Genomic DNA, 25,687 nt, shown 5'->3' on the forward strand with positions numbered 1-25,687 from the left:
CAGTGCCCAACTTCTGCCACGTTGTCTGAATGTCATCTGAGAACAGAGCAAGTGTTTGTACTGCAGAATGGGATTGCCGGTCAACATCAGGCTACTTTAAATCTATGCTATCAAATATGATTACATCACAGTTGTGAAACAACAGTCTGATAAAAAGCACTACTAAGTGTTAAAGAGGAAACCAATTGAAACAGGTTCATGAATCCTCAAAAACGCAGTTTGGAATAGGACTTTAAATCTTGTACCTTTTTTAACCATACAGTCTGCAAAATTTGTATGGGAGATTCTGGTTTTCTATTAACTTATTTTATGTATCAGTTCCTCCCAGAAGAAACCACAGACAAGCATCAAAATCATTATTTACAGAGTTAATAACCTGCTTATACTGGGCAGCTCATATCTGGTGAGTAGGGATGCCTCATTTTTAAGGCAAATCCACAAATGAAGAATAGAATGGGAAGAATTGTGACCCAGGTGCAGCACAATTATTGGTCACAATTATTGCAGATCCTTTCAAAGCACACTGTTTGTTTAGTGTTGCATTTGGAAATTACGTGCTGTCTTTGGGACTGTCAGAATCCTTCCTAGACTTCATCCTTGCAGGGTTTGGTGTTTTAGAATCAGACTCAACTGCACATGAGAAAGATTTCTGTGTACCTACTCCGTAAACTTTCTCATCTGATGGCCTTCAGGGGTCCCTTCCTGCTCAAACCCTCCTGTGGTTCTATGAAACAAAAAACATATTTCAAAGGCTCTGAAGTGAATCCATTTCTGTCATACAAATGAATCTTCTCTCTTCTTCTCTGAACAATCAAAACATTTGCCTGGCTCTAATCACACTGTTTTAGTTGGTATAGAAAGAACTACACTGTACATAGGACTGGGGAGTAAAAAAAACACCTGTCATTGTGCTTTACTTTATTCACAGGAAGAGGAATTTGCAACCATATGATTGTTTGTCATCAGGTTTTCCCTCGCTGTGAAACAAGCCTTCACACTTCCAGTTGGGTTTCGCTCAGTGCTGCTGAATCTCTGTGTGAAGATATGGTGTACATCCTGTGGGAAGAAAGCACAAGCATGTTGCTTGGAACAAGCTAACCAACCATTAAGCTCCTAATTCTGGGAAGGTTTTTTTTAAGAACATTTCTTCAACACACAAGCCTGGGAAAGAGGGACTTTATTCAACCTTCTTTCTCTGCAGTGATATTTAAGGCTGCTTTGGGTTTGTCTCCCCGTTGCCCAAAGCTGCAGAGAGTTCTTGGGTGAACTATGAGTTTAGCATCTCGATTAAGAAACATATAGACCCTATACTTCTGCAGATGAGATAAATCTGAGCCTGTGATTGCAGGACCATCTGCTAAGGGACACTGTGGAAGACGTCAGGTGCTTTATTTATAATCAGGTACATCAAAAGAATTCTGGAACTGGCAAGGGAATGAAATGAATGATGGCATAGGCCCTCATGCCTCTCATACATACATACTCATATTTTCCTGGAATTCTACATATCTCCCATCACTTAACTCTGGTAGAGCATCTGTGGCCTTTATTCCAGCCCCTGTTGACAGACTGATTTACAGCATTATCTTCTTGTTGTTCTGACTTTGAAAGTAAGACAGAATTGGAAATGCTTTTCCTTCACGGACTGTCAGTGTTTTCATGACCTCCACTGGTGGTCAGTACAGACTGCACCAAAGCTACAGAGCAGGAAATGGAACTGAGGCCTTTCTGGTTTGATTGTTTGTTTGTTTGTTTGTTTGATGTGTGCTTTTCACAGCTTCACTGATATAAGGCAAAGAAGAGGAACCAGAAGAGAAAAACCTTGCATAAGTCATAGCAAAAAAGAAAGGCCATGGTCAAAAACAAAAGCAGAGATTTGAAGAGCCATGACTCTTGGAAGATCTTATGTTCAGTGAGTTTTTGGAGCACTGTATTGAAACACATCTAACATCTCAAAGAAGAAATTACCTCGAGTCCTTCAAAGAGCTCTTCTTCTGCAGTGCCTTCAGCCCACCTGACCGGCAGCAGGAGAACTTGCAATCAATGACCTGGTAAATAATTGGGTTGTACATGGCAGCTGACTTGGCAAGCAGAGTTGGTACCACCGAAAACTGGATGGGAACGGAATCTGGCTGTCCAAAGGCTGACCACACAGAGACCACGGCGTAGGGGATCCAGGCAATGAGGAATCCGGCACAGATCAACATTGCCACCTTGTGAGAGGAACAGGGAAAGGAGTTAAGCTGGCAGAGTTGTCATTGACGGAACGGCAAAATGCAAGGGAACATCCAACAGAATGGGAAAGAAAAAGTACAGCCTGCTTCAGATAAATTTGCAGTCTGAAAACAGAGAAAGTGCAGCATCTTCCCACTGTACTTCATCTTCCTGGATACAAAAGTGGGTTCTAAAGACTTAACTCTGCCTACACAGAATTATCGGACACTGGTGACAGTCTGAGAAGTGGAAAATCAGGAATCCCCCCACTGTCACACCCCACGCAGACTCTTTCCATCTTAATTGCAAATAAAAACAAGTTTTAAAAAGGAAACAAGTCCAAAGTAGGAAGGAAAATCACCACAATTACCAGACGTCGACCTTTTTCAAGGCTCCTGTAACATGGGGAGAAGAGCCAAACCCCATACAATGGATCGGGAGTTCACCCGTTCTCCAGAGGAAAGATGCTGAATAACTGAAACACTGCACTGCACCCAGGTGACCGCTTTTAAACAGATCACAAATGCAGCTGTACCAACGGTACTGACAGCACTGCAGTCACTGGCAGTTCAGGCACGTTCTGATATGATGTCACATTGCTGTGTACTATAGAAATCTCATTTTAACCTCTTGAAAATGTAATCAAGTGAATGTTGGACCATCCAAGTTAAAGATGCTGCTCTCCTCCTTGGCCTGAACTGCAGATGATGGTGAATTTTTACCACCAAGTCTGGTTTTGTTTGGCACAAGCTTTTGTATTGAAACAGCAAAATAGCCAGTATCAGCATGGAAATTATGTCTCAGTTCTTGCTTTTTCCCATCTTGACAATAATATGTGAGAAATCTAGACCACCACTTTCAGATCATGCCATCACTCAGCCAGGGCAGCACACTTTTTACGATCCAACAAAGTAAACGAAGTTAAATCTTCCCACTTACCTTGGTCAGCTTCATTTCAAGTATGTGGCTGTTCTGGATCCTGGTGTCATAGTGAGCAACCTCTTTGGTGGACGACTTGACTTTTAAAATGATTTTAACATAGGAGAACACAATCACTGCAGTCGGAAACAGGAGGCAGAAGAAAAGAATGCTGAGAACAAAAGCCTGCCCAGCCACTGAAGCCTGCGCCAGCCACCAGTCCAGGGTGCACGAGGTCCCGAAGGGCTCAGGAGCATAGCTTCCCACACCAGCAAAAGGCACGGTAGCCCAGAACGTCGCATAGGCCCAGATTAGTGCCAGGCAGATAAAGGCATGGTGTCTCTTAAGCCAGGTACCTGCAAGAAAATTCCAGGGTTACAACCATCGTTCAATATGTATTTGGCACAATGAAACCTGCCATCCTACACCTAAAGTAAGAGCTCACTTCTCTGTCAACAACCTCAGTGGGTTTCATTTCATCTCCATCTACAGTGGACACCCACGCTAACCACCCCAGTGCAGCTCCATACCTCATGAGAGACGCTTGCCTGTAGGGACGGCATGATTTTCAGTCTCTGCTTTGAGCTGCCATGATTCACAGCCTACAGGAGTCTGTACAAAAGCAATCCAAACAGCTGGCTCAGCAACAATCATGGGAATTCCCCTTATTTTGTTGGGGAGTTAGTTCCTCCCCATGCAAGAAAAACATCTCTTCCAAACTGTGGCAGTGTTCTTTAACTGAAAAGGGTGAGGCACATAATGCTTCGTATTTGAGAGATATACAATGTTGATGGATATTTCAGTAACAGCTTTCATTGCTAAATTCATTTCCTCCTTTCAAGATCCATCTCCAGACTAGAGAGATATCACATTTATTATGAACTACTTCACATCCAAATCTTTTATCTGTTTCAGCCTGCCAAATATCTTACAGGAATGTAGGCATCTAATGAGGAATACTTCTGTGCATCAGGTCATAAGACCTTTCAATTTGTGCAAAACTTGAATCTGCTAACACCAGTTAACAGCCAATTAGACGCAAAGTGATTTATCTATGAGCCATTACTAAACTCCTGGCTTAAGCAGACAGCAGGGGGACAAAAGCAAAGAGGGTATGTCCAGCACTACAGATTTAGTAGGGATTATTTGGGTCATACAAACATATTTACTTTATATATGCTTTTTTCTCTGTAGTGAACATAAGCATTTTGGAGAGCTTAACTATGATTTCAGGCTAGAAACCTCAGATGACAATGACAGGATAAAAAGCTTAAGATACTTAATATATCCAAGGAGAGGTTAAGAGCACAGCTTCAGTGGTTGTGAAGGGCTGCTGCCATCCAGCAAATGAAGTGTAACAGGACCCAAGAGCCTGCTCGAGTCAGAACCAGGCATTTCTTCTACCATCAGTATGATCTGCTCAGACATACTCGACATCTCAAACAGAAGAATACCTGCCTTCATGGTAATGCTCTACTCCATCAGAAATTTGGGTTCTGGTTCAGAAACATTTGAGAACAATTTGTAGAATCATGGAATATACTGTTGGACAACACTGAGTCCAACTCCTGGCTCCACACAGGACAACGTAAGAGGTAAATCATGTATTAAGGTTCAGTGTTTCCTGAGGACCCTGTTCCAGTGCCTGACCACCCTTCCCAGAGAAGAGAGATTTCCTAACTTTAAGTAGGAAGTTGACAGAGATAACCAAAGCAGTTGTTTTTGGTCGTGTAAATCCTTAACTCCCTCATTTGTATTGTATTGTATTTGCTTTATAGGTTTGGGTTTTGTGTTGTGTTTTGTTCTTTTTCTTCTCCTATTTCAGGAAATAATTTCTAATTGTTTTGTTTCCTTGCCCTGGTTGTTCACAACCCTAATGGCCAAAGTCTTCTTGGGCAGGAGGGGGAGAGGAGGCAGAATGAGAGCATCCCTTAATGCCATTTCTCTTCCTTACCATAAGCCAAGTGACAGATTTTTAGGTATCTATCCAGGCTGACAGCTGTCATGGTAATAAGGCTCCCACAGCCAAAGAAGAAGCCAGCCCATCCGTACCAGCGGCAGCCCATCCATCCGAAGATCCAGCGGTGAGAAAAGAAGGAAATGATACTGAAGGGTTTTCCTACAACTTCCAACAGAGAACAGACTGTCAGTTGACTGACAAAACCTGACACTGATAAAACCATTCTTCTTCAGAAAAGCAAACCCTTCCCTTTGCAGAAAGCAAACCCCAACAGAAGTGCTCTGCAGTGTGGATGTGATTGATCCACAGGACAAAGACAGCCGTAGCTAAATCTCACAGCATCTGCACATGGTAGGATTGTTCAGACCTGTTGTATGTGCTGGAAACAGATGCTTCCCTGCAGACCACAGGAAGCAGACGTCAGCTTGCACTCTAGTGCTGCGCACGTACAAATTCATCCCTCTAAAAAACTTATGAGTATGATTTATCATAGAATCACAGAATGGTTGGGCTGGAAGGGACCTGAAGGATCATGAAGCTCCAACCCCACTGCCACAGGCAGGGCCACCAACCTCCATATCTAATACTAGATACTGGTTTAGGTCCACTTGCAAACACAAACGTGTGAATCTGCATATGGAACAGGCACAGATCTAGTTAGACTACATCCTAATAACTAATTGAGCATCTTCAAACATAGGAGAAAGAAATTTGCCTTCAAAGAGGTCTTCTGCAAGCGTACCAAGGCCCAGTATTAAAATCTATACTGTAGTAAAGTGTTAGGTAAGAAAGACATGTGGTGCAGAGCATGGATCTGAGCAGCAGAATGACTTCAGCGCCTGCCCATCCTGCTACATGTCCCGAGGGACTCTCAGCAAGTCTTCTGCATGCAGATACTCAAAAGTTTTAAGCATCCCCAGCCAGCAGGTAAACCCATCGGTGTTTTGGAGATCCTTGTGGCTCTCTAGCTTGGTTCTCCACTTAGAGAAGTGGATGGTGTGCTGTGAAGGAAGTCAGGTTAGGTCATATGTTGTTCCATTCTTTGCCTTAAAACAGACTGACTTTATTCACATTCTTTGTAAATACCAGGAGAATGGGAAATCTTGGAAATCGTGATTTCCTAGTTGGAAATCTCCACCTTCTGAACCATTCAACTGTAGCATTCAGACAACATTAAACATTTAACTCCAGCTTTCCATGTATATTCCTGCACAGGAGTTACCTGAGTGCCTGCAGGGGTTCACAGCATCACCAGCTGCCCTGGGCTGCTGCCCTGGCGGTGAGACCACAGCAGTTTACATAATGGACGTGTGAAGCAAACTCCAATTCCCACAGCATAACTTATTCATAGAAATAAATCAAGAGAATTTCACAAAAGCAATCTGAAGTAAAATATTTCCCTAAATATTCCACTTCAAATCAAGCTGATGTGAGATAAAATATTTCATTCTCAATGAGAAAATGGAACATTTCTACCAAAAAAATCTCACAAAGAAGGGCCTCTGCTCCATTTTCTAAGGCAGTACTGAGAAGCCCCCAAAATGAGGCGTATTTTTACACAGTGCACTCTGAGCATCTTTTCCTGTAGCTGAAGCCTGTAAGGAAAGCTCTATCTGAGCATGAAGGCTGTGCTTAAGTCATATAAACACATTTTTCTCCAAGCAGAAGAAACACTTTAATTTTTCAAGCAAAAGCTGACCCCGGTGATCAAGGTTTCAAGAAAAGCATGAAATACCACAAAAGCCAGGATATACTCTGAGAGCAAGCAGCCTTCTTCATGTAAGCCATTACCAGCTCTGAAGGGCGTCACATTTATTTGCACGCACTGAGGTTCTGTTAGCACACAGTGAGCCCGCTGCAGCCCTGAACAAGGAGCTGTTGCCACCCAGTGGCAATCTGCAGGAAGCTGGGCTATTGCAGACCTCACCTCTTCAACAAAGTGCCCAGGTAAGCCAATGAAATAGAATGGCTTTGGAAAATGTCCCATCTCCACTACGATTAGCACAAAGGCAGAACTCATCACGTTTTTTGAGTCAACACCTTCCTTTAACAAAAGAAAAGGAAAGGAGATGAAGCACGTGTAGCTCTGCCAGTCACCACTGCTTCCCATAACAATACTTCAGCAGGTGAAGTTGAGATCCCTGTGGAAATATGGTGACAAAGACCAGTTGTGTTGGGAGTACATACACATAAGGAGAGAAGCGGGGAGCCCTCATGCTAGGACACTTGCTTTCATAGCCTTCCCAGATGGGCTGTAGTTGGTGTGCTCAGGATATGCCCTTTGGTGGTTTGGAAATACCTTTACATTACAGACATGTAGCTACAGAGAATTCCCATTTCAGCAGAGCAGCTCACACTATTCGGATCTGTATTACTCCTTCCCTAGAGTGCTGCAGGATGGAAATAGTGTCTCCAGGGCTGTTATGCTAAAACAAATAAAGGGATTCATCTTTGTGCTGGCAGAGTGAATGTATTTATACCAACAGCTTTCTTCAGCAGAAGGGATGTGTCTCATTCAGATAACCACGCTTACTGACCACTGAAAAACAACAGAATTTCTGGGGTCAGCAGTTTGTTGCAAACAACAAACTTGTTGCAAACAACAAACTTGTTGCTTGTTGTTGCAGCAACAGCAATAGGCTGCATCTTCGAGGGGCTGGGAGCCATCCTTTTATGTCACTCTGCTCTATTTCAGGCATTTGGAAAGTGGCAAAACCATTCAGGAGGGATGAGGGCAGGGAAAGAGTGCTGGACCTGAGGGCAATAGTCCTAGATATGCAACACATAGGGAACAGATGACTTTGGGAGCATGGGAGTGTTCTGTCATTTACATTGCACTGAAGACACTGCATGGTCATAGCTGGGTCGCATCAAGCCTTTATACTCATTAGGTCGTCTGCCATCTAAAAAAGCCTTTTCTAAAGGACATCCAGCTCTCTCCCTCTCATTTTCCTGTCACTCTGAGCAGCTTAATGAGACTCACGTGAAGAGCCAAAGAAGTGATCTGCAAAGACCCTTGACTCCCCAATGTTGTGTAAGCCTTTACAAAGATTCCTGTCTCATTCCAGAGCATCTGGGTTGCTCAGCCCTGGATGATGAGTTAAAATAGAAACCCCTCGAGTTGGCTGATGTTGTTTTACTCTTCAGACTGACACGAAGGCTTATTTTCCTGACACAAAGAAAGACGATGAGAGTCACCGGCAAGAAAAGTATCACCTTTGATAGGCCAATGGCCGCTGACAGGTTCCAATTTGTTCCCTTCATTCCCACCCCTTACTAAGATTTGATTCCTTCTTGTTGCACTGCGCAGCAAGTAAAGGCAATTTGCTTCAACTGCAGTGCAAACCCATTTTCTGCTCACTGTGCTGGGATGCACATGGGAGCTGTCTCTGAAGGCTGCACAGCTCTGAGGGGAACACGAGCTTTGCCTGAGACAGAATTGTTAAATGCAACCCTATTTTCTCCTCTGGACTTTTCACTTCCTTTCATCAAGTTGTGCAGGAACGTTGTTTTCTGTCCTTCTCTCTGTCGTGCAAATAACAGAGCAGAAGTTTCAGTACCAGAGGCATATGGGGCTCCCAGCACTTCCAGAGGACTGCCTCTTCTGCTGCCAGAAGGGAGAGTACAAATGAACAAAAGTAAGATGTGAAATTACCTGAAATGCCCAGATCACACACCGCTAAATTAACAGTCATTATCTCCGCAGGTCTTAACTTCTTTTTTCGCTTTGAGGACATAAAGATAACATACCCGTTTCCCAGAGTTGAAAGAATCCCTACAATTTAAACAGAAAAGAAAAGCAATAAAACTGGAGTTCTCCTTAACAACAGTGATGCCTCATCCCACCAGTGAAATTTCTGTTTGTTCTGTGTTCCCAAGGCTAGACATTCTGCTCTGAAACATGACATCTCACTTCCATTTTGTACCTCATAGAGACATCTGCTGCAGACATGGAATCATAGACTCAGAGAACAACAGAATGGTTGGGTTGGAAGGGACCTCAAGGATCACGAAGCTCCAACCCCCCACCACAGGCAGGGCCACCAACCTCCACACTGAATACCAGCCCAGGCTGCCCAGGGCCCCATCCAACTTGGCCTTGAACATCTCCAGGGATGGACGGGGCATCCACAGCCTCTCTGGGCAGCTGTTCCAGCACCTCACCACTCTCACAGTAAAGAACTTTCCCCTGATATCCAATCTAACCCTTCCCTCCTTCAGCTCCAAACCATTTCCCCTTGTCCTGCTGTTATCTGCCCTTCCAAAGAGTTGATTCCCCTCCTGTCTGTAGGCTCCCTCCAGGTCCTGGCAGGCTGTACTGAGCTCACCCTGCAGCCTTCTCTTCTGCAGGCTGAACAAGCCCAGCTCCCTCAGCCTGTCTTTGTAGGGGAGGTGCTGCAGCCCTCCCACATCTCCCTCCTGAAATGAGGACCATCCTCCCCTCAGCAGCAGGGCTCTGCCTTCACCACCCAACCCTACACAGGGATCAGCTGGGTGCACAGAACAGGAATCCCACCATTCCTTGGTCCTCATGAACCCAGTTTGTAACACAGCACATGAATGAAGCTCAGCTGTCTGATCACCAGCACCCCAGCTCTGACCGACCCTAGCTTTATTCTACTGTTTTGAGATTTTCACTTTAAAATGAACGCAAATTATTTCTAATCATACTAGAGACTTAATTGATTTATATCACAATCAGAAAGGAAAAACATTCAAAACAAAAAATAACAAGACCATTCTAAATCACTTTTCATGGTCCTGAACCCTTTCCAACAGACTGGAGGTCCACAGAGCATTCTTCCTCAGACAGAACTGGACTCCTACAGCCACCCACCCTGTTCACTTTATTTCCCTCTGTGTCCCAGCAAAGCCAGTGGGGACTCTGAGCTGCTCAAAATCAGCTTCATGGGGAGGGAAATTCAGGATTGTTTCTGTCTGCAGAAAATACAAGAGCCAACAACAGATCTTCCTGGGAACAACAGAGATGCATTTCCTTCCAGTTTCTGCTATTTCTGCAGATCCGGGTTATTATTAAAATGTAGCCATCCACCCAAGCTCAAATGGGTAACAAAGACAAGTTTGCATTGCCGGAGGTGGTGGTGTAGGCTGGGTGAGGAGCTAAACCAGGCTTGGAAGGTACAACCCACACATGAAGCACCAACCAACCAAAGTCTTGTTGTGCTGTTTGGAATCAAAAGAGAAAAGAGTTGGAGACCCTGCACATAACAGGGGATTGGAACTGGATGAGCACTGTGAGCCTTAGCAACCCAGGCCATTCTGTGATTCTATGACTCAATGGGCTGATATCTGCAAACCCAAAGAAGATGCAAAAGTAGTATTTGGGTGCATATATGATTAAGGTTGGCTCAAATGAAAACTGTTATTGGCATTTGTAAGGACCATCAGGATAAACTATCCTTGCAAGTAAAATGAAAACAAGAACAACAACAACAAAAAACACACAAATAAAAGTTAAATCTATAGCAAAAAGTGGGATACGATGTCTAAAGAAGAGCTACACGTGGATCCAGCAGAGAAGCTGTATGTCTATCAGCTCTCCTTAACCACAAGTTCAGACTCATGGTTGGGATTTGCTTTTTCACAGGACACATGATTTCTGCTCTTCACCTTTATTCAGCTCTCTCTGTGCTTTGAAATATGTTTCACACCTGGCAGGGTTACTTCTTTGGAACTGGATAAATCTACACTGCGTACAGCCCCTACAAATAGGCACCATGGTGTGCTTTGGAAGGATTCATTTCAGCTCCCCAGACATCTTTCCTGGGATTACATCCAGTTTGCTTCACCAACCAAAAAAAAGAAGCCTCGAGGGGGGTTGTTTTAGACAGCTCAGTGAAAACGGCTGTTTGTCCAGCAGCCATAAAGAAATAATATATATTGTATATTTATGGAAAGATATAAAAACTTAGGATGCATACAAATTGGTACATGAATACTGAAAACAGCACAGAGTTACTGAGGGAAGACAGAGCCTCACCTGTCAGCTCTATTGCTCTGAATGCCTTCTTCAATAAAGGCATAAGCAGAAGGCCTGTGAGAAACAAGGGTTATTCAGAAGGGTTATTCCAGCCTTTGTGGGATGTCAGCATTGGGAGGAAATATATAGATCCCTTGTGTCAGTCAGAGGAAAGGCAGTAAGAGAGGCAAGTGCACAAGATAGCAAAGAAGAACCATGAAGGTAGGACTGGGAGGTCTTTGTGCACAACTAGTAGAGCAAGAAAATGAACCCAAGAGAAACCAATGTGAAGGAATATCCTCTATAAGCCTGGGTCCAGCTGGCTGAGCCCCAGAGCCCAGCTTGGTGCAGCATCGTTACACAACCTGGGGTTGAGCTGTGAGAAAACACATCAGCTGAATCCTTGGCAAAAGGAAACCAAAATTGCAGAAAGAAGTTAAGTGCTGAGACAGCGGTTAGAAGCTCAGGTATTTGTGAGCAAAACTGTTGGCACAAAAAGATACGATGCTGCCCCACAAATAGCACAACAGGTGGTAAATTGGCAAGAACAGGGACCTGCCTGCTTCTAAGATGGAGAGCAGCATTACCCAACCCAGCAGCTACCTGACGCATCACTGTTTAACCTTGAAATCAGTTCAAGCTCTCATCTCCATGCACCAGCCAATAAATAACTGCATTTATTCTGTTTGCAAAGTCCCTTTGAAAGTGGTGAAAGACTCCAAAACAAAAAGAAGGAGAGCGTTATGGGCAGAAAGTGATGTTTGTTGTAATGTGCAACACAGGAGAGCTGCTGCCAGACAAGCAGGACCTGAGCAAACACATCCGAGGGTGTTCTTTGATGTGGAGGCACATGAGAGACTTTGAAACGAGGCAGTAAAATCACACAGTGTGAGGGCAGAAGTCAGCTCTGGTCAGAAACAACAGAACTGCAGCTTCTGATCTCATTGTGTGCCTGCAAGGACACAGTGGCATAGAATCACAGCACGGCCTGTGTTGCAAAGGCCCACAGTGCTCATCCAGCTCCAACCCCCTGCTGTGTGCAGGTCACCAACCAGCAGCCCAGGCTGCCCAGAGCCACATCCAGCCTGGCCTTGAATGCCTGCAGGGATGGGGCATCCACAGCCTCCTTGGGCAACCTGTTCAGTGCGTCACCACCCTCTGGGGGAAAAACTTCCTCCTAAGATCCAACCTCAATCTCCCCTGTCTCAGTTTCAAACCATTCCCCCTTGTCCTATTCACCAGAGCTGTACTTCGAAGATGAAATAAAAACTCATTACCAATTACTGTCAAATAAAACCCAGCTATGATGTCAGCTTCTCTAGACAGCTTTGATGCAAAGGGGTCTTCCTGCTGCACGTAGTGTGGGAGGAATTCTTCCTGGGAGGAGGAGTTGCAGTCCGATGCCATCCCACTCATGTCCAACTCAGTGTCTGAGAAAACAAACAAACAAACAAACATACAGAACCAGCAGAGCACACGACAGCACCCATCTGCCACCAGGAATGGCAAAGATGTTTTTCTTCATATGTAAGATGCATCCCCCCATCCTCATCTCTGTCCTCCCAGCTCCCAGGGCATTTCAGGATCCATTTCAAAACTGCATAAAGCATCCGGCCATAGTTTGTTTCATGACTTTGTTTACCCAGGAATGTCACGATCGGTGCTGTAAGCATTGCAGTATCCCAGCAGTAGCTGGGAAGCACTGTGCTGCAGCACTCAACCCACGGCTCCTGAGGCGCCTTCCCTGATTGTCTGAAGGAGCTTCATGTTTCCAGCTGAGCAACCCAAGGCTGAGGATCTAGGAAAACCAAGCAGGGCAATTGTTGATGTCTGAATAGATTTGTTGTTCAGTGTGCTTAATGCGCATTGGACTTGTCTTTATCTATATGCGCTATTCTCATAATCCCAAGAAGCTGGGAATTATCAGTTAGACAGTCCCAGCAGTTTCTTTGTGTCCCGAGGGGCACCGTGTCTACAGACTGCAGCCCTGCAAATTGCACAGTTCAGTGAAGAGACGTATCCATAATTCTCCTTAGAGTTATTTAGATGGTGGGATCCAACACAAACAACTTCACACGGCTTTGGTTATGAATACTGATGGTTATTATGGTTATGAAGAAGCAGCAGGAGTACTGAGTAATAGACTCAACTAGGCAGGCTTGTTTCATTTCCTGTTCAGTTTGTGGGAAAATGGGCTACTGAGGTGAGATGTGCTAAGATTAGTATGGGGAATCCTGGCGTGGGAATCCCCACAGGTTGCCTCTCCAGGACAGCTGCCACAGGACCTCCACCAGAAGATGCCAACACATTACAGTATTTGAGGCCAGCCATTCTAGTACTGCTTAGGATCTTCTGTCACCTCAGTTCTTCTTGTCAGTGGTTGATGGGGCTAAGAGAAAGGAAAGCCCTTACTCCCCTCCTGTTTGTAAGCACTTTAGGCACTGGAAGGCTGCAATGAGGTCACCTCATAGCCTTCTCCAGGCTGAACGTACAAAGAGACGCACAAACTTATCTCATTACTTTAAATGATATCTGGTTAATCCAGAATACAGGAGGTTTCAGACGCATAATCAAACCTATCTTCATTTGACTTACACAAAAAGCAATCCAGTGAGATTTAAATACCAGATTACAGCTTTACAATAGTTCCAACGTCCAGAAATAGCTGTGCCCCCAAAACAAAGTTCTGTTCACGATTCAAATTTCACTTTAAGAGCATCAGAAGACAGAAAGAGGATGTAATTAAGAAGGCATTGCAATCATTCCTCTTACCATTCCAAGTCAAGGAAAACCAGAGTCCTCATCAGCATTCTATTCCAGTGGAGCTTTGGGTAAAAGAGCAGTAAGGAGGGATGGGGATGGCTTTTAAACTATCAGGTGAAGGGCTGCAAATGGAATTGTGCATTTCCCAAGACGTACCACGTTTGAACACCTCACCCTATTGTTTTGGCCCATCTTATGTGTGTGTTTCTCTAGATACCACAGTATAACAATATGCCTTATCAAGGTCAAAAAGGCCCCTAAATATCCCACTTTGGTGGGATGTATGATCCATGTACGCACTGGTTTCCATTGCTTATAAGTTCCTGTGAGCCCCTCAAACATATTGGGAAGCTACAAAGAGGTGAGTCACTAAAACCAGGTTCAAACTATGCCTTCTTCACCAGGCTTAGCTAAGTGCCGGCAGATGCACAGAAAACCTGAATACCCCAATATAAATTAATAAGAAAACTGATACTAAATTGTTGTTAGCTTGCCAAAAATGGATACATTTGGTTTATGGAGACAAGGCAAAACAAAAGGGAAACGCATCTGTGCAACTTTGCAGAAAAATAAGGGACATGAGCATCAACCACTTTCTCATAGTCATCTGAAAAGAGAAAAGCATGGTGTGGCTGAGAGGCAAAAGCCACTCAGGATGGGAAGGAGCAGGAAACAACACGAGCCACAGCATCACATCACATCGCTACCACTGAATGCTGCCAAAAAGCCATCCATGAACGTGACTGCAGCAGCAAAGCTTTACTGCAGCTGCTGGACAAGGGAGCACGAGGAATGGATTATCTTGGAAGTCATGGACCACATATGGAATCATTGCCATCATTCATGAAAGCAAATGAATTCACCAAGTCATAAAATTGTAGAGTAAAACTAAAGATACCAATGGATCCCAGTGCATCTGCAAAGAGAGAATTAGCAGAGCTCATTTAAAGAGTTATCTCAGCTGAGTGATAACATTATCGATCGTGTTAATTAAGAAAATAACTTTCCACCCTCTTGTGATATGTAATAGGTCTTAAGAACAATACAAGTATGAATAATTTTAGCAGAATGAGTAAAAGACAAAAGCTAGAAGTTTGCATTAGTCCCAGAGGGCACAGTTATCTTTCAAGGGGGAAAAAGGGGGATGATCTTTCTCTTTATTTTGCCTAGTGATAATTATTTCACAGATACTCATTAACAAAGTTAGTTAGCTCTCAGTGGCAGTTCATATTGTCAAACGTATCTTTATTTGAAACCTCTCTTGTATTTTGCAGTGTGTGCTGTGCCATACAGACGAGGGCAGGCATGGCCCACATTCCCCATGGGCACTGTGTCATCCCCCCAGTCTTCCCAGCTGCTGCATTGTCACCAGAGACCTTGAGTCCAACGCACCAGATGACAAACGGGCTTCTCTCTTTAGTTTGATGGTATCATCAAACTTGCTTCTGATGTCCTGTTTAGGTTGTAGATGCCCCATCCCTGCAGGCATTCAAGGCCAGGCTGGATGTGGCTCTGAGCAGCCTGGGCTGCTGGTTGGTGACCCTGCACACAGCAGGGGGTTGGAGCTGGATGAGCACTGTGGGCCTTTGCAACACAGGCCGTTCTGTGATGCTGTGATTCTATGTGACCCCTCCTTGGTCAGCAGTCTGCATGGCTGCTGCATTTCAGGAGGTAGACAACAGCAAGCAGAAAACTTAAAATAACCCTGAAGCACCACCTTCCTTTCTTTTCTTTCCTCCTCCCCTCTACTGTAGCCAAAGAGACTTCTTTAATAAAGACAATTTATCTCAGTGGAGATCTCAAGTCTGAAGACTCACACTATGGACTGGGATCAGTCTTCCCTTTAGCAGACACCTTGTTTAACCACCATTATTCTGGGGTAGATGTTCTCACTCCCACTGAAGGGGACTCATCACTTCCAACAATTATTTTCTAGGTACTGGCATTCAAACCAACTCTTCATGCCTTTCAGTTGAGCATCCTGCTGCATCACACCAGAACGCTGCTTTCCTTTGATAACAAAGAATCACAAAGCTTCTGGAACTCATCTTTGTGGATGTTGATATAGGGGGAACAGTTTACAGCTACTCATCTGCCCAACCAACATCCCGGTGCAGCACAGGAAGGGCAGGGGGGGGAGAAAAGCACTCAAGTTGATGTGGCTCCCACTCAGCTAAAGAGTTCTGCTAACAGGATTAAAGACTCAGAGAGGGCTTCTGTCTGCTTGTAGCCTAAAAGTATGAAGTAAAAATTACTACTGAGTTTTGAAATGATGCAATTATTATAAAATCGAGGCCATCGTAAATTCACAAGTGAATTATGTGGATGTCTGCATCAATATTTACACCAGTAAGCAAACTTACAGCAGCGGATCTGCAGTGCTTACAGCTGCTGTTGGAGTCCTGCTGAGGACCTTCGTTTTTCCAAGTCCGTGTACTTTTTCAGCCCTGGCATTTAAAAATAAAAGGAATAACAGAAATCCATCTCATTATTTTTTTTTTGTATTTGTTGAATCCTCAAATAGATTGAATCCACCATTGGCTGAAAAGCAAGCTCTCAGTTCTTCCGTAACACATCAAACGTGGCAGACATATTTGGGCAAGCACTGCAAAACAAACCAGTTCCCAAGGCTGGTCCCTTCTTGCTCCCTTGTTAAGACCAGAGGACCACTTTGCAGCAGGTCTCCAATCACCGAGGTGTGGGAGCAGAGAGCCATGGAGCACTGCTTGCCCATGCATACATCCGCTGCCCATCCTTACAGCGCATCTCGTGCTGAAGGGCTGCAGTGAAAATAGATCGAAAGCCACAACAAAGGTCACCAATTTGCTGCATCTTATGAGAAATGGACTCATGCTTGTTCTTGTGTTGCAGGCAATTCATATTCAATTAACAGAAACAATCCCGCTTTTAAATAATATATTCCTCAAAATGGAACTGTTCCACTATAGCGAACCTCAAAATCCTATAGCTAATCCTTCAAAATCCTTACCCAGACTGTATATAAGAGCAATAGCGACTCTAAGACCTTTTGTGGTAAGAGACAGAGGAGGGGTGGAGGGGAGAAAGATTGTGGGTATCTGTAGCTGTTTGGTTGCACCAATGCCATTTTGCCAGCTCTGCACCAATTTCACTTCATTCTCTCTCCTCAGCCCTTTGTAGCTCAGCCGTGCTGTTCTGGGCCCAAGGAAGACAGGACACACATCCCCATGTCTTGTAAGAGAGGAACAGACAGATGAGACAGCATCTCTTTCCTGATTTCTGTCTCATATAGAACAGAACCAAAGAATCACCAAGGTTGGAAAAGAGCTCCAAGATCATCCATTCCCACCGTCCATCCATCACCAACATTGCCCCCCAAACCAGGTCCCTCGGTACCACATCTACATGGCTCTGGAATACCTCCAGGGACAGTGACCCCTGGCCACCAACCTCCATACTGAATACCAGCCCAGGCTGCCCAGGGCCCCATCCAACCTGGCCTTGAACAGCTCCAGGGATGGACGGGGCATCCACAGCCTCTCTGGGCAGCTGTTCCTGCACCTCACCACTGTCTCAGAAGCTCAACAGAAGAGCAGGAAAACAGGCTGGAGAGGACCTCAGAGAAACGAGCACTCCTTACTGACTGCTGTTACAGGCCACCCAGTCAGTTCTTCAAAGCTTTAATAATGCCAGTCTCAGCTCCTCACTTGGTAGATATTTCCAGAGATTAGCTACAATTGTCACAGGGAAAATCACCTCTTAAGCCCCATCATTAGATTGGAGAGATCCATTTTTTCTTATATTCCTATTTTTGATCCCTTCTTCAGATGAATAACATAAGGGATTAATTCCACTACTTTAGGAGCACAATTAATACATATTCAATAATTACTGCTGAATTCAGCCTTGATAAAATACTTGTTATTGCAGACTGAGCTGTGAGAGGAGCTGTGGGCAGGGAAGGACAGCTCAAGAGCCCCAAACAGGTAACACACACCACAGAGACGTGCACTCATGCAGCAACAGTCAGTGAGAACTGGGCATCAGCAGTCCTCCTGGTGAGGAAAATCCTTCGTGCTCAGAAGCCAGAGTACAAGGAAGAAAGGGCCGTCCCCATGGCACCCCTCCTTGGAGCCCTCTGGCACACTGGAATTGAACAGAAGTCCAACATGAGTACTGCTGCCCACAGGTGTCAGAGCTGTGCTCTGCAGAGTCAGTCCTGCAGCCCCAAAGGCACACAGAACTCTGTCAGTGTGTGCCTGCAGCCCACTCCTTAATCGCACAGAAGGGACTGGGGCCATCCCTTTAAGCCTCATGAGAAGGGAGCAGAGCAGGCATGTCACAAGTTGCAGAGGATTCACTGAATGTGAGCATTTCTGTGCCACTGAGAGCACTGCAGCCATGCAGCAGGTTTCACACTCCTGCTTCCCTGGTGCAAAAAGCACAGATGTGAGCAGCAGCACCAACAAAAGCGGTCACAGGAACTCCTGGATCAGAAGGACAGAACACATCACCCAGCATGGCACTGCACAGCAAGGGACAGCACAGCCCACAAGCTGAGCTGGTGCAGAACAAAAAGGCACCCAACATGCTGCCCTGCACTTGTACATGCAGCTCCTGGGATGCTTTCAGGTGCAGGTTTGCTGCTGCAGAGGAAATCCCTTTCCTCAGTTGCTACATTGCTGTCCATTTGTCCATCAGTGTGTCCTGGTGGCACACAAACCCTGACCCTGTCCTGGGCCAGGACAAGTGTTTCTGGCTGAGAAGCACACAAAAACCCATCTGTTCTGATCTCATACTAAACACAAAGGCCATACCATAATTGTAGAATCATAGAATCACAGAACGGCCTGTGTTGCAAAGGCCCACAGTGCTCATCCAGCTCCAACCCCCTGCTGTGTGCAGGTCACCAACCAGCAGCCCAGGCTGCCCAGAGCCACATCCAGCCTGGCCTTGAATGCCTGCAGGGATGGGGCATCCACAGCCTCCTTGGGCAACCTGTTCAGTGCGTCACCACCCTCTGGGGGAAAATCTTCCTCCTCAGATCCAACCTCAACCTCCCCTGTCTCAGTTTAAAATTATTCCCCTTGTCCTATCACTGCCCACCCTCACAAACAGCCGTTCCCCTCCTGTTTATACGCTCCCTTCAAGTACTGGATGCCCACACTGAGGTCTCCCCTCAGCCTTCTCTTCTCCAAGCTAAACCAGCCCACTCCTTACTTTGAAGCCAACTGATAATCAGCAGCACAACAACATCAGTCAGATAATCTGCATCAGAATGAACCCATCAGTAGTTTATTCTCCTGACCGTCCCAGAGACACAGACGGTCCATTCTCTTTCAAATTCAGTTTGTAATAAAGGCAATATCCGACCTGCACAGACCTCCACAAACGCTGCAAATAAATACACAAATAAGAATTAAAACATCAGTCCCCGAATGGGGATTTTTCTCCCAGTTCTGTGTGCTGCCCAGCTGTGTTACTGCACGGCACCGCCTCAGTGAATGCACAGCACTCAGCAGCGCAAGTGGAGGAGAGAAAGAAAGAAGAGAAACTGCATAAAACTTCCGGATTCATCAGTAATTTCGGGTTTGTTTTCCTGCCTCTTCTGGGAGACACCATCCGAACTACTTTAATCCTGTGATGATTTATTCAGCAGGAAAGAGGAGAAAGACAGAATGGCAATCAGACCGTTAATGAAGCTGCTTTGTAGCGGCTGGTCCGGGGATAGCGGGACCTCGATCGAGGATAAAGTGAGCACACACAGAGCAGACACACACCTGTGCACGGCTGTGTGCACTTCTGCACCTACACTCTGCACCTACACTCTGCACACGCACTTTCGCACCCCCGAACAAGAGCCGCAGGACCGGACGTACCTCCCGCACCAACTCCACGCTGAGCATCCCCCCGAGCTCCGCAGCTTGAAGTCAAACCCAAACCGTCTGCAACAGCGTGAATCCGCGGCTCCTTCAGCGCTCCGAGTGCTGCAGCTCAGCAGACAGGGCAGAGCGGCGCTGAGCCCCGCGCAGAGCAGACCCTCCGTCCCGCCGGGTGCGGCTGAGGATGCTGGGTGCCCCCTCCCTCCTCCCGGAGGGGCCGCAGCTCCTCCACCTCCCATCAGCCCACCCCGCTCCGGAGCTCCCAGCCCCGCCTCCGTCCAGCCCCGCACCGCACCGCACCGCACCGCACCGCACCCTGACCCGCAGCATCCCGGGCGAACGGGAGGCTGATAGGAGATAGCCACGAATAGGAAACCGAAGCGGCACTTTAAAGGCATAGATCAATGTAGGCTAAAACACCTCTCTTTTGCTTTAGATAAATAAATGAATAAATAAATAAATGAAAGATCATTATGAATTTCAGCTGTGTTGTTCTGCAGCTCACCCAGTTAGCCCGCAGCCTCGCCAGCCCTGCGTGGCACTGAGCAGGTGAAGAGCCCACAGCTCTGAGCACAGAGCAGAGGGGGAAGGATTGTGAAACTCCACAGTGACCTTCTGGCAGACCCAAAATACTCGCACGGCAAGTGGCATGGGGACAGTCCGCTGAAGAACCAGTAGGAGCACAGAGCTTCACACTCAATTGACTTGGAGTTGCTTTGCAGGAATTGCTCGTTGTTCAAGTCATCTTTTATTTACAGGGTGAAGAATCAGGGCAGAGAAAAACGAAAGACATCAGCTTTTTTGAGCAACCAGTTCACTCTAGTACGATGTCAGTCTTCCAGATGATTGTGGTGTGCCAGATAGGGGTAAATGTCGGAAGAGCTCTCAGGTTGTGAAGCTCCAGCAGCTCCAGAGCCAGTCCTGTGTTAGACTCAAGAGAAGGACAGCAGGTAACTCGGCAGAGAGGCCCAAACACCACAGCATCCCACATCTCATCTGCATGTGGAGATGGGAAAGGTGAGGGCTAAAGGGGGCGGTACAGCATAGAAGGGTCAGGGTCAAGGGTCTCCGCAGTTCCAGAACACCTCCATGGAAAAAAACAAATGGCATGGGTATTATTTTAATTGGACTAGCAGCATCTTTTGCCTTATTTTAGTAGGGCCAGCAGTCACTTGTATGTGTGTATAAGGTCCACAGCCACATTTTAAGTGTGCCAGGACAGGCTTAGGATGTGGTACCAGTGCACAACTTGTGAACTGGCTGATGGTCCTGTTTAGGCACTCAAGGCTCACTGAAGGTGTAAGAATAAAGATGCAAGTTGTGAGACTTACGCACTTCCAGCTTGGCTGCACAGGGTGGCTTGAAAGAGGGGAATGTGAGTACAAAATCCTCACCCATCAGGATGTGTCCATCTGAATTACCCTTATAGCACTGGCACTCGCTCATTAAGAAGTAGATGCCAGGACTTATTAGAGGGCAAGGCAGTGTGAACCTCCAAGTCACACATTGCAACGTGTGACAGAACGAATTAATCCATCCTCTCTCGGGGCCTCATTTTCCAGCTGCTAACACAAGTTAACTGAGTCACTGGCTGCACTAAATCTACTAGCATCATTTGGGGCAGTATTTTAAATGTTAGCACTTGGGCACAATTTGCCAAGTGGAAGAGCTGTGCACGTGCCCAGACCTTCCCAGCTGAGATGCAGCCCGGTGATGGCTTCCGTACACCTACATGTCCACTGACAGCAGAAGGAGAGTCCTGGAGAGGCCATGGATTGCTGGAAAGCAGCAGCGATAGCAATGCACAACAGTGCAGAGCGGTTCTGCAGGAGGGTTTCCATGGCTTGAGAAGACTCAGCAAGCAGCCCAAGGCTGTGTGCAGTGTTTGCATAGTTTGGTGCAAATCGGAGACCACTCCAAAATTTCCTTGTGCCCAGAGAGTAGAAAAATACTCATCTCCAAACTACTCACGAAGTTCTTCCTTGGAAAAGGTGTACTATGAAGGCCCTCTTCTAAATGAAGAACAATGATGATGGCTTTACAGGAAGGAAGGAGGGAGCTGGAAGGCAGCATTTGGAAATACGGTTGTTTTTTGAGGAAGAGAAGGTCAGGAATGGATAAACAAGCAAAGGAGTGGGGAAAAAAGGATTGGTATATGTGTATGATAGCAATGCCTACTAGCAATGCCTACTTACCGCACCACAACCTCACGGCTCCTCCTCATCCACAGATTTCAGATGAAAATTGTGATTTAACACCAACATTCCTTTCTTCGAGCACTTTGGATGGCTGGATTTCAAGCAGCCCCCCTGCTGCACGATTCCCAATTGAGCATTCAAGTGGACAGTGAACAGTACAGCAAAAGCCACAGTACAAAGTGAACAAAAACAAGAATTTCATTGTTGGCCTCAAAGGCAAGTTCATGCTTTGCAACGGCCCATCTGCGCCTGCTCACTGCCTTTCAGCTGGAAGTGCCTTGCTGCAGAAGCTGTTAGTCGAGCTGTGAGGGTCTGTATCCAAAATATTACTCAGCAAGGCACAAATGAATTAAGATTTCTCACTAGCAGGTTTTGGTCACCAACACACAGCTCTGTCCCTCTGCTTGTTGCAGCTTGCTGCACCGTCTCCATTTTATTGAACACATAGGTCATGTCAAGCAGAAAGGTGAAATACGTCCTTATTCTTCCATCCCTAACCACGCCTCCCCCCAGAACAAAACCTCATTCTTCTTAGCACAGAATCCTCAAGAGATGTCATTCTTTTTTCCTGGAGGAAATGATACAGAGAAGGTATCGATGTGGGACCTTTCTCCTCATCGGGACAGAGCAGCCACTTCCGCAGCTGCACAACAACAGGAGTTGAGTTCCAGCATCTCAGCTGCAGAGATGGCCTCAGACTCTTTGTTCTCTTGTTTTCTGCCCATCTTTGTCCTCACCTTCTTATAGATGAAGTTCGTCAACCCTTTCTCTGGCTCTAAACCCTCCCTGAATTTCTGACAGCCCATTCCTCTCTTTCTTGCATTAAGCCCAACCTTTCTCAGCTGTGTTGTCCAGAAGCCTTTCAGGCACTGATCTCATATCAGTCACTGCAGATAAACAGGCAGTGTGAGCCTGGCTGCTGCCAGAAGTCATTTCACCTCTCCACAACATCTGCAGCCGGGGGTGGTCAAGCAAACTGCTCTCTATGCTGTCTATTTTTCGGGGACCAGAGAACAAAACAGCCTGTACCAACCCCATTACAAATACAAGCTGTCTCTCCTTTATCCTGCATGTAGGGATATTTTTCTCATCCTGCTACATACAAAAAATACGTGATCCGTCAAACCATTAATTCTGCCTCCTGGGCCTGCAGAGCTTACCAAGGGGTAACCTGAAACAAGGCCATTGCTGACAGTTCAGTCTGACCATCTGGGTATGTCCCACAGCAGAGCCCATCTCAGGCAAGGACAACACCTCGGGGTCCTCTGGTTTCAGCTCATGGCCCCCGGTCTCACAAGGAGACAGACATGCCAGGAACAAAGCAAGCAGAGTTACTTAATATTTCATCACTCTGAACACCTTTTGTACTTAAGGATGAGACAAATAAAGAGAATACATCACGTTTCTCACGGAAGCATTCCGAAGAGGAAATAGGATCAACAGGAAAAAAATGGGGGAAAAAATCCTGACATTTTGAAATGGGAATTTCTACTCATTTTTAATTTTATTTAGCCCTAAGAATGTACATCACTTCAGGAAATTGAATGACCATTAGGCTGCTGAGCTCGTTACTTGGATTCTTCAGAAAACAAAGACTTCCCAAGTTCCACACACAGAATGACAGAGATTTCCCCCATTTATTAATTCCATCCGACACAGAAATTAATGGAAATCTCTGGTGTAAGTACAACCCTTTCATTGCTTTCAAGAATCAGCGGGAGCAGATAAAAGGGATGCTGGACTGCAAGTCCCAGGAAAGAAAGCAGAATTATCACTGGTAGTCCTATTCATGGATGGAGGTCACTGTGGGTACCAGCCATGGTTAAGGCCTGAGACACTGAACACCTCAAGCAACAGAAACTCCCATTCTTCTGTCTACAGTGTTCCTCTTTCAGTGCTCACTGATGTTAAGAAGCATGGGCAAAAGACAACAAGGTTGATTCAGAAGGAAAAGGGAAGATGTGCATTTAGGGATGGACAATGGGAAATCGAGCTTCACTGATTCTGCTTCTCATGGGAAAACAAAATAAAATGGTGACTTGTTTGTGTTTTATTTGCATTAAAAACAAAGTAAAACCACCACTGGCTGGCAAACCATGTGAATCACCTATTTAGGTCGGTAGGCTGGTAGACCCAATTTCAGTTAATAGCCTCATAAATATATGTAAACCCCACACATAAAATGAGAGGTGCATCCACTGAAGTCTGGAAGAATAGGAAACAAAACAGAGAAAAGAGCTATGAAAAAAATACAAGATATTGAAAATAAATAAATAAATGTTGTTTAATCTGAAATGGAAACTATTCAAGGCAAATCCCTAAACAGAGCCAAATTGTGTATAAGAGTGAAAGTATCTCCCTCCTGCCTATGCTAGAGAGAACAAGAAGGAAATGGAGGGAGCATTTCCACCAAGAGGCTGACACCAGAATCCACCAGCATCCACTGAAATGGTTTTTGAAGAGCAGGGGCAGAGTCAAACTCAGTGGGTTCTCACATTCCTTGCTCCCCCTGTGTTATGTCTATATAATGTAACTATATCTGTTTATAAAAGCAGAGCATGTGCCATTTAAATGTTGATGTAACCACCACAAAAACAGGGGCTACCTGTCTAAATAGAGCAGAGCAAGCACTTTTTAAATGAATATTGAGTTATAGTAGAGACCAAAGAGTAGGGAACAGTATTTGACGGATGTGTGTCAACTTGAATTGCAAATTGCTCTGCTTCATAAGGTGTGTTTAAAGAGGCATTCCAAAATGTTTGTTGGCAGCAATTATCCTCATGAGGGCCCCATGGTAGTAACCCAAGTTCAGCTCCTGCTGGAATTGAAACATAAAACTGCCTGTTGGGATCCTGACCTCGCTCTTGATTTGGATTCACTCCTTCCCCAAATGAAATCAAATAGAACAGCCCTTTAAATGTTTTCTTTGATGGAAGAATTCTTTCTGGATTCAAAAGCAGACACCCTCCAGCAATTTGCAATTTCAACAGTGATTTTATCATTTAATTGCTAGAAAGTGTGGCATCTTCCTAGAATCATGGAATTGGTTGGAAAAGACATTAAAGACCATCAAGTCCAACCCCAACCCAACCATCCTACCCTAACTAACAGCTCAATCACGGCCCTGAGCACCACATCCAAAGGGTTGTTAAACACAGCAGGGATGGTGACTCAACCTCCTCCCTGGGCAGCCCATTCCATTCTTCTTATATTTAACATCCATAGACAATAAAGTGTGTCAGCCTGGATGTGGCTTTGCGTGTCCTGGCCTAGCGGGAGGTGTATTTCCCCATTTACAGGACAGTGGAACTGGATGGTCTTTAAGATCCCTTCCAGCCCAAACCAGTCTAAGATTCTATGAAAGACACTCACAAGTACTAACAGATGTAGACCAAAGAGCACTGAGTTATGGCAGAAAGGACAGATGAAGATGCAACCAGAAATCACAGCCAGGCTAAACAGCTAAGCCTAGTTTGATGTTCTGAAAGTCAACAAGGACCCTCTGTTCTTTTGTCCAGGCCCTTCTTTGGTTTGTTTCTCACTGCAGCGTAGAGTAGTAGAGTAGAATACTGTCAGAAGGACAGAGAAAACTTCTGTTCCAACAAGAGGGCCCTCTCCACTCAGTGGATTAATTTTACAGTCTTCACACTGTGATGGCCTCAAGTCCCACATCACAACTGAGTAAAGCTCCAGTAAAACGTGTAACTTGAAGTGCTAGCCTCTAAAAATATGTTCTTCCTAAAGGAATAAAAGCTCTGGAAACATGCAAACCCACGATGGTGGATAAACCTTC

At 45.5% G+C, this 25,687-nt stretch overlaps 1 protein-coding gene across 1 annotated transcript; it reads right to left on the bottom strand.

Annotated features, from left to right (window-relative positions):
• Positions 1–992: 992 nt before the first annotated feature.
• Positions 993–19,774, bottom strand: OPN5 (opsin 5). Its single transcript, XM_072333249.1, has 7 exons — positions 19,694–19,774; positions 12,350–12,502; positions 8,748–8,867; positions 5,087–5,257; positions 3,154–3,488; positions 1,969–2,213; positions 993–1,056 (listed from the first exon to the last, which is right to left on the bottom strand). Exons 2-7 carry the CDS (start codon positions 12,486–12,488, stop codon positions 993–995), a joined length of 1,074 nt encoding a protein of 357 aa, XP_072189350.1. The 5' UTR covers positions 12,489–12,502; positions 19,694–19,774.
• Positions 19,775–25,687: the final 5,913 nt, after the last annotated feature.

Source organism: Excalfactoria chinensis, chromosome 3, assembly GCF_039878825.1.
Source record: "Excalfactoria chinensis isolate bCotChi1 chromosome 3, bCotChi1.hap2, whole genome shotgun sequence".
Lineage (NCBI taxonomy): Eukaryota > Metazoa > Chordata > Aves > Galliformes > Phasianidae > Excalfactoria > Excalfactoria chinensis.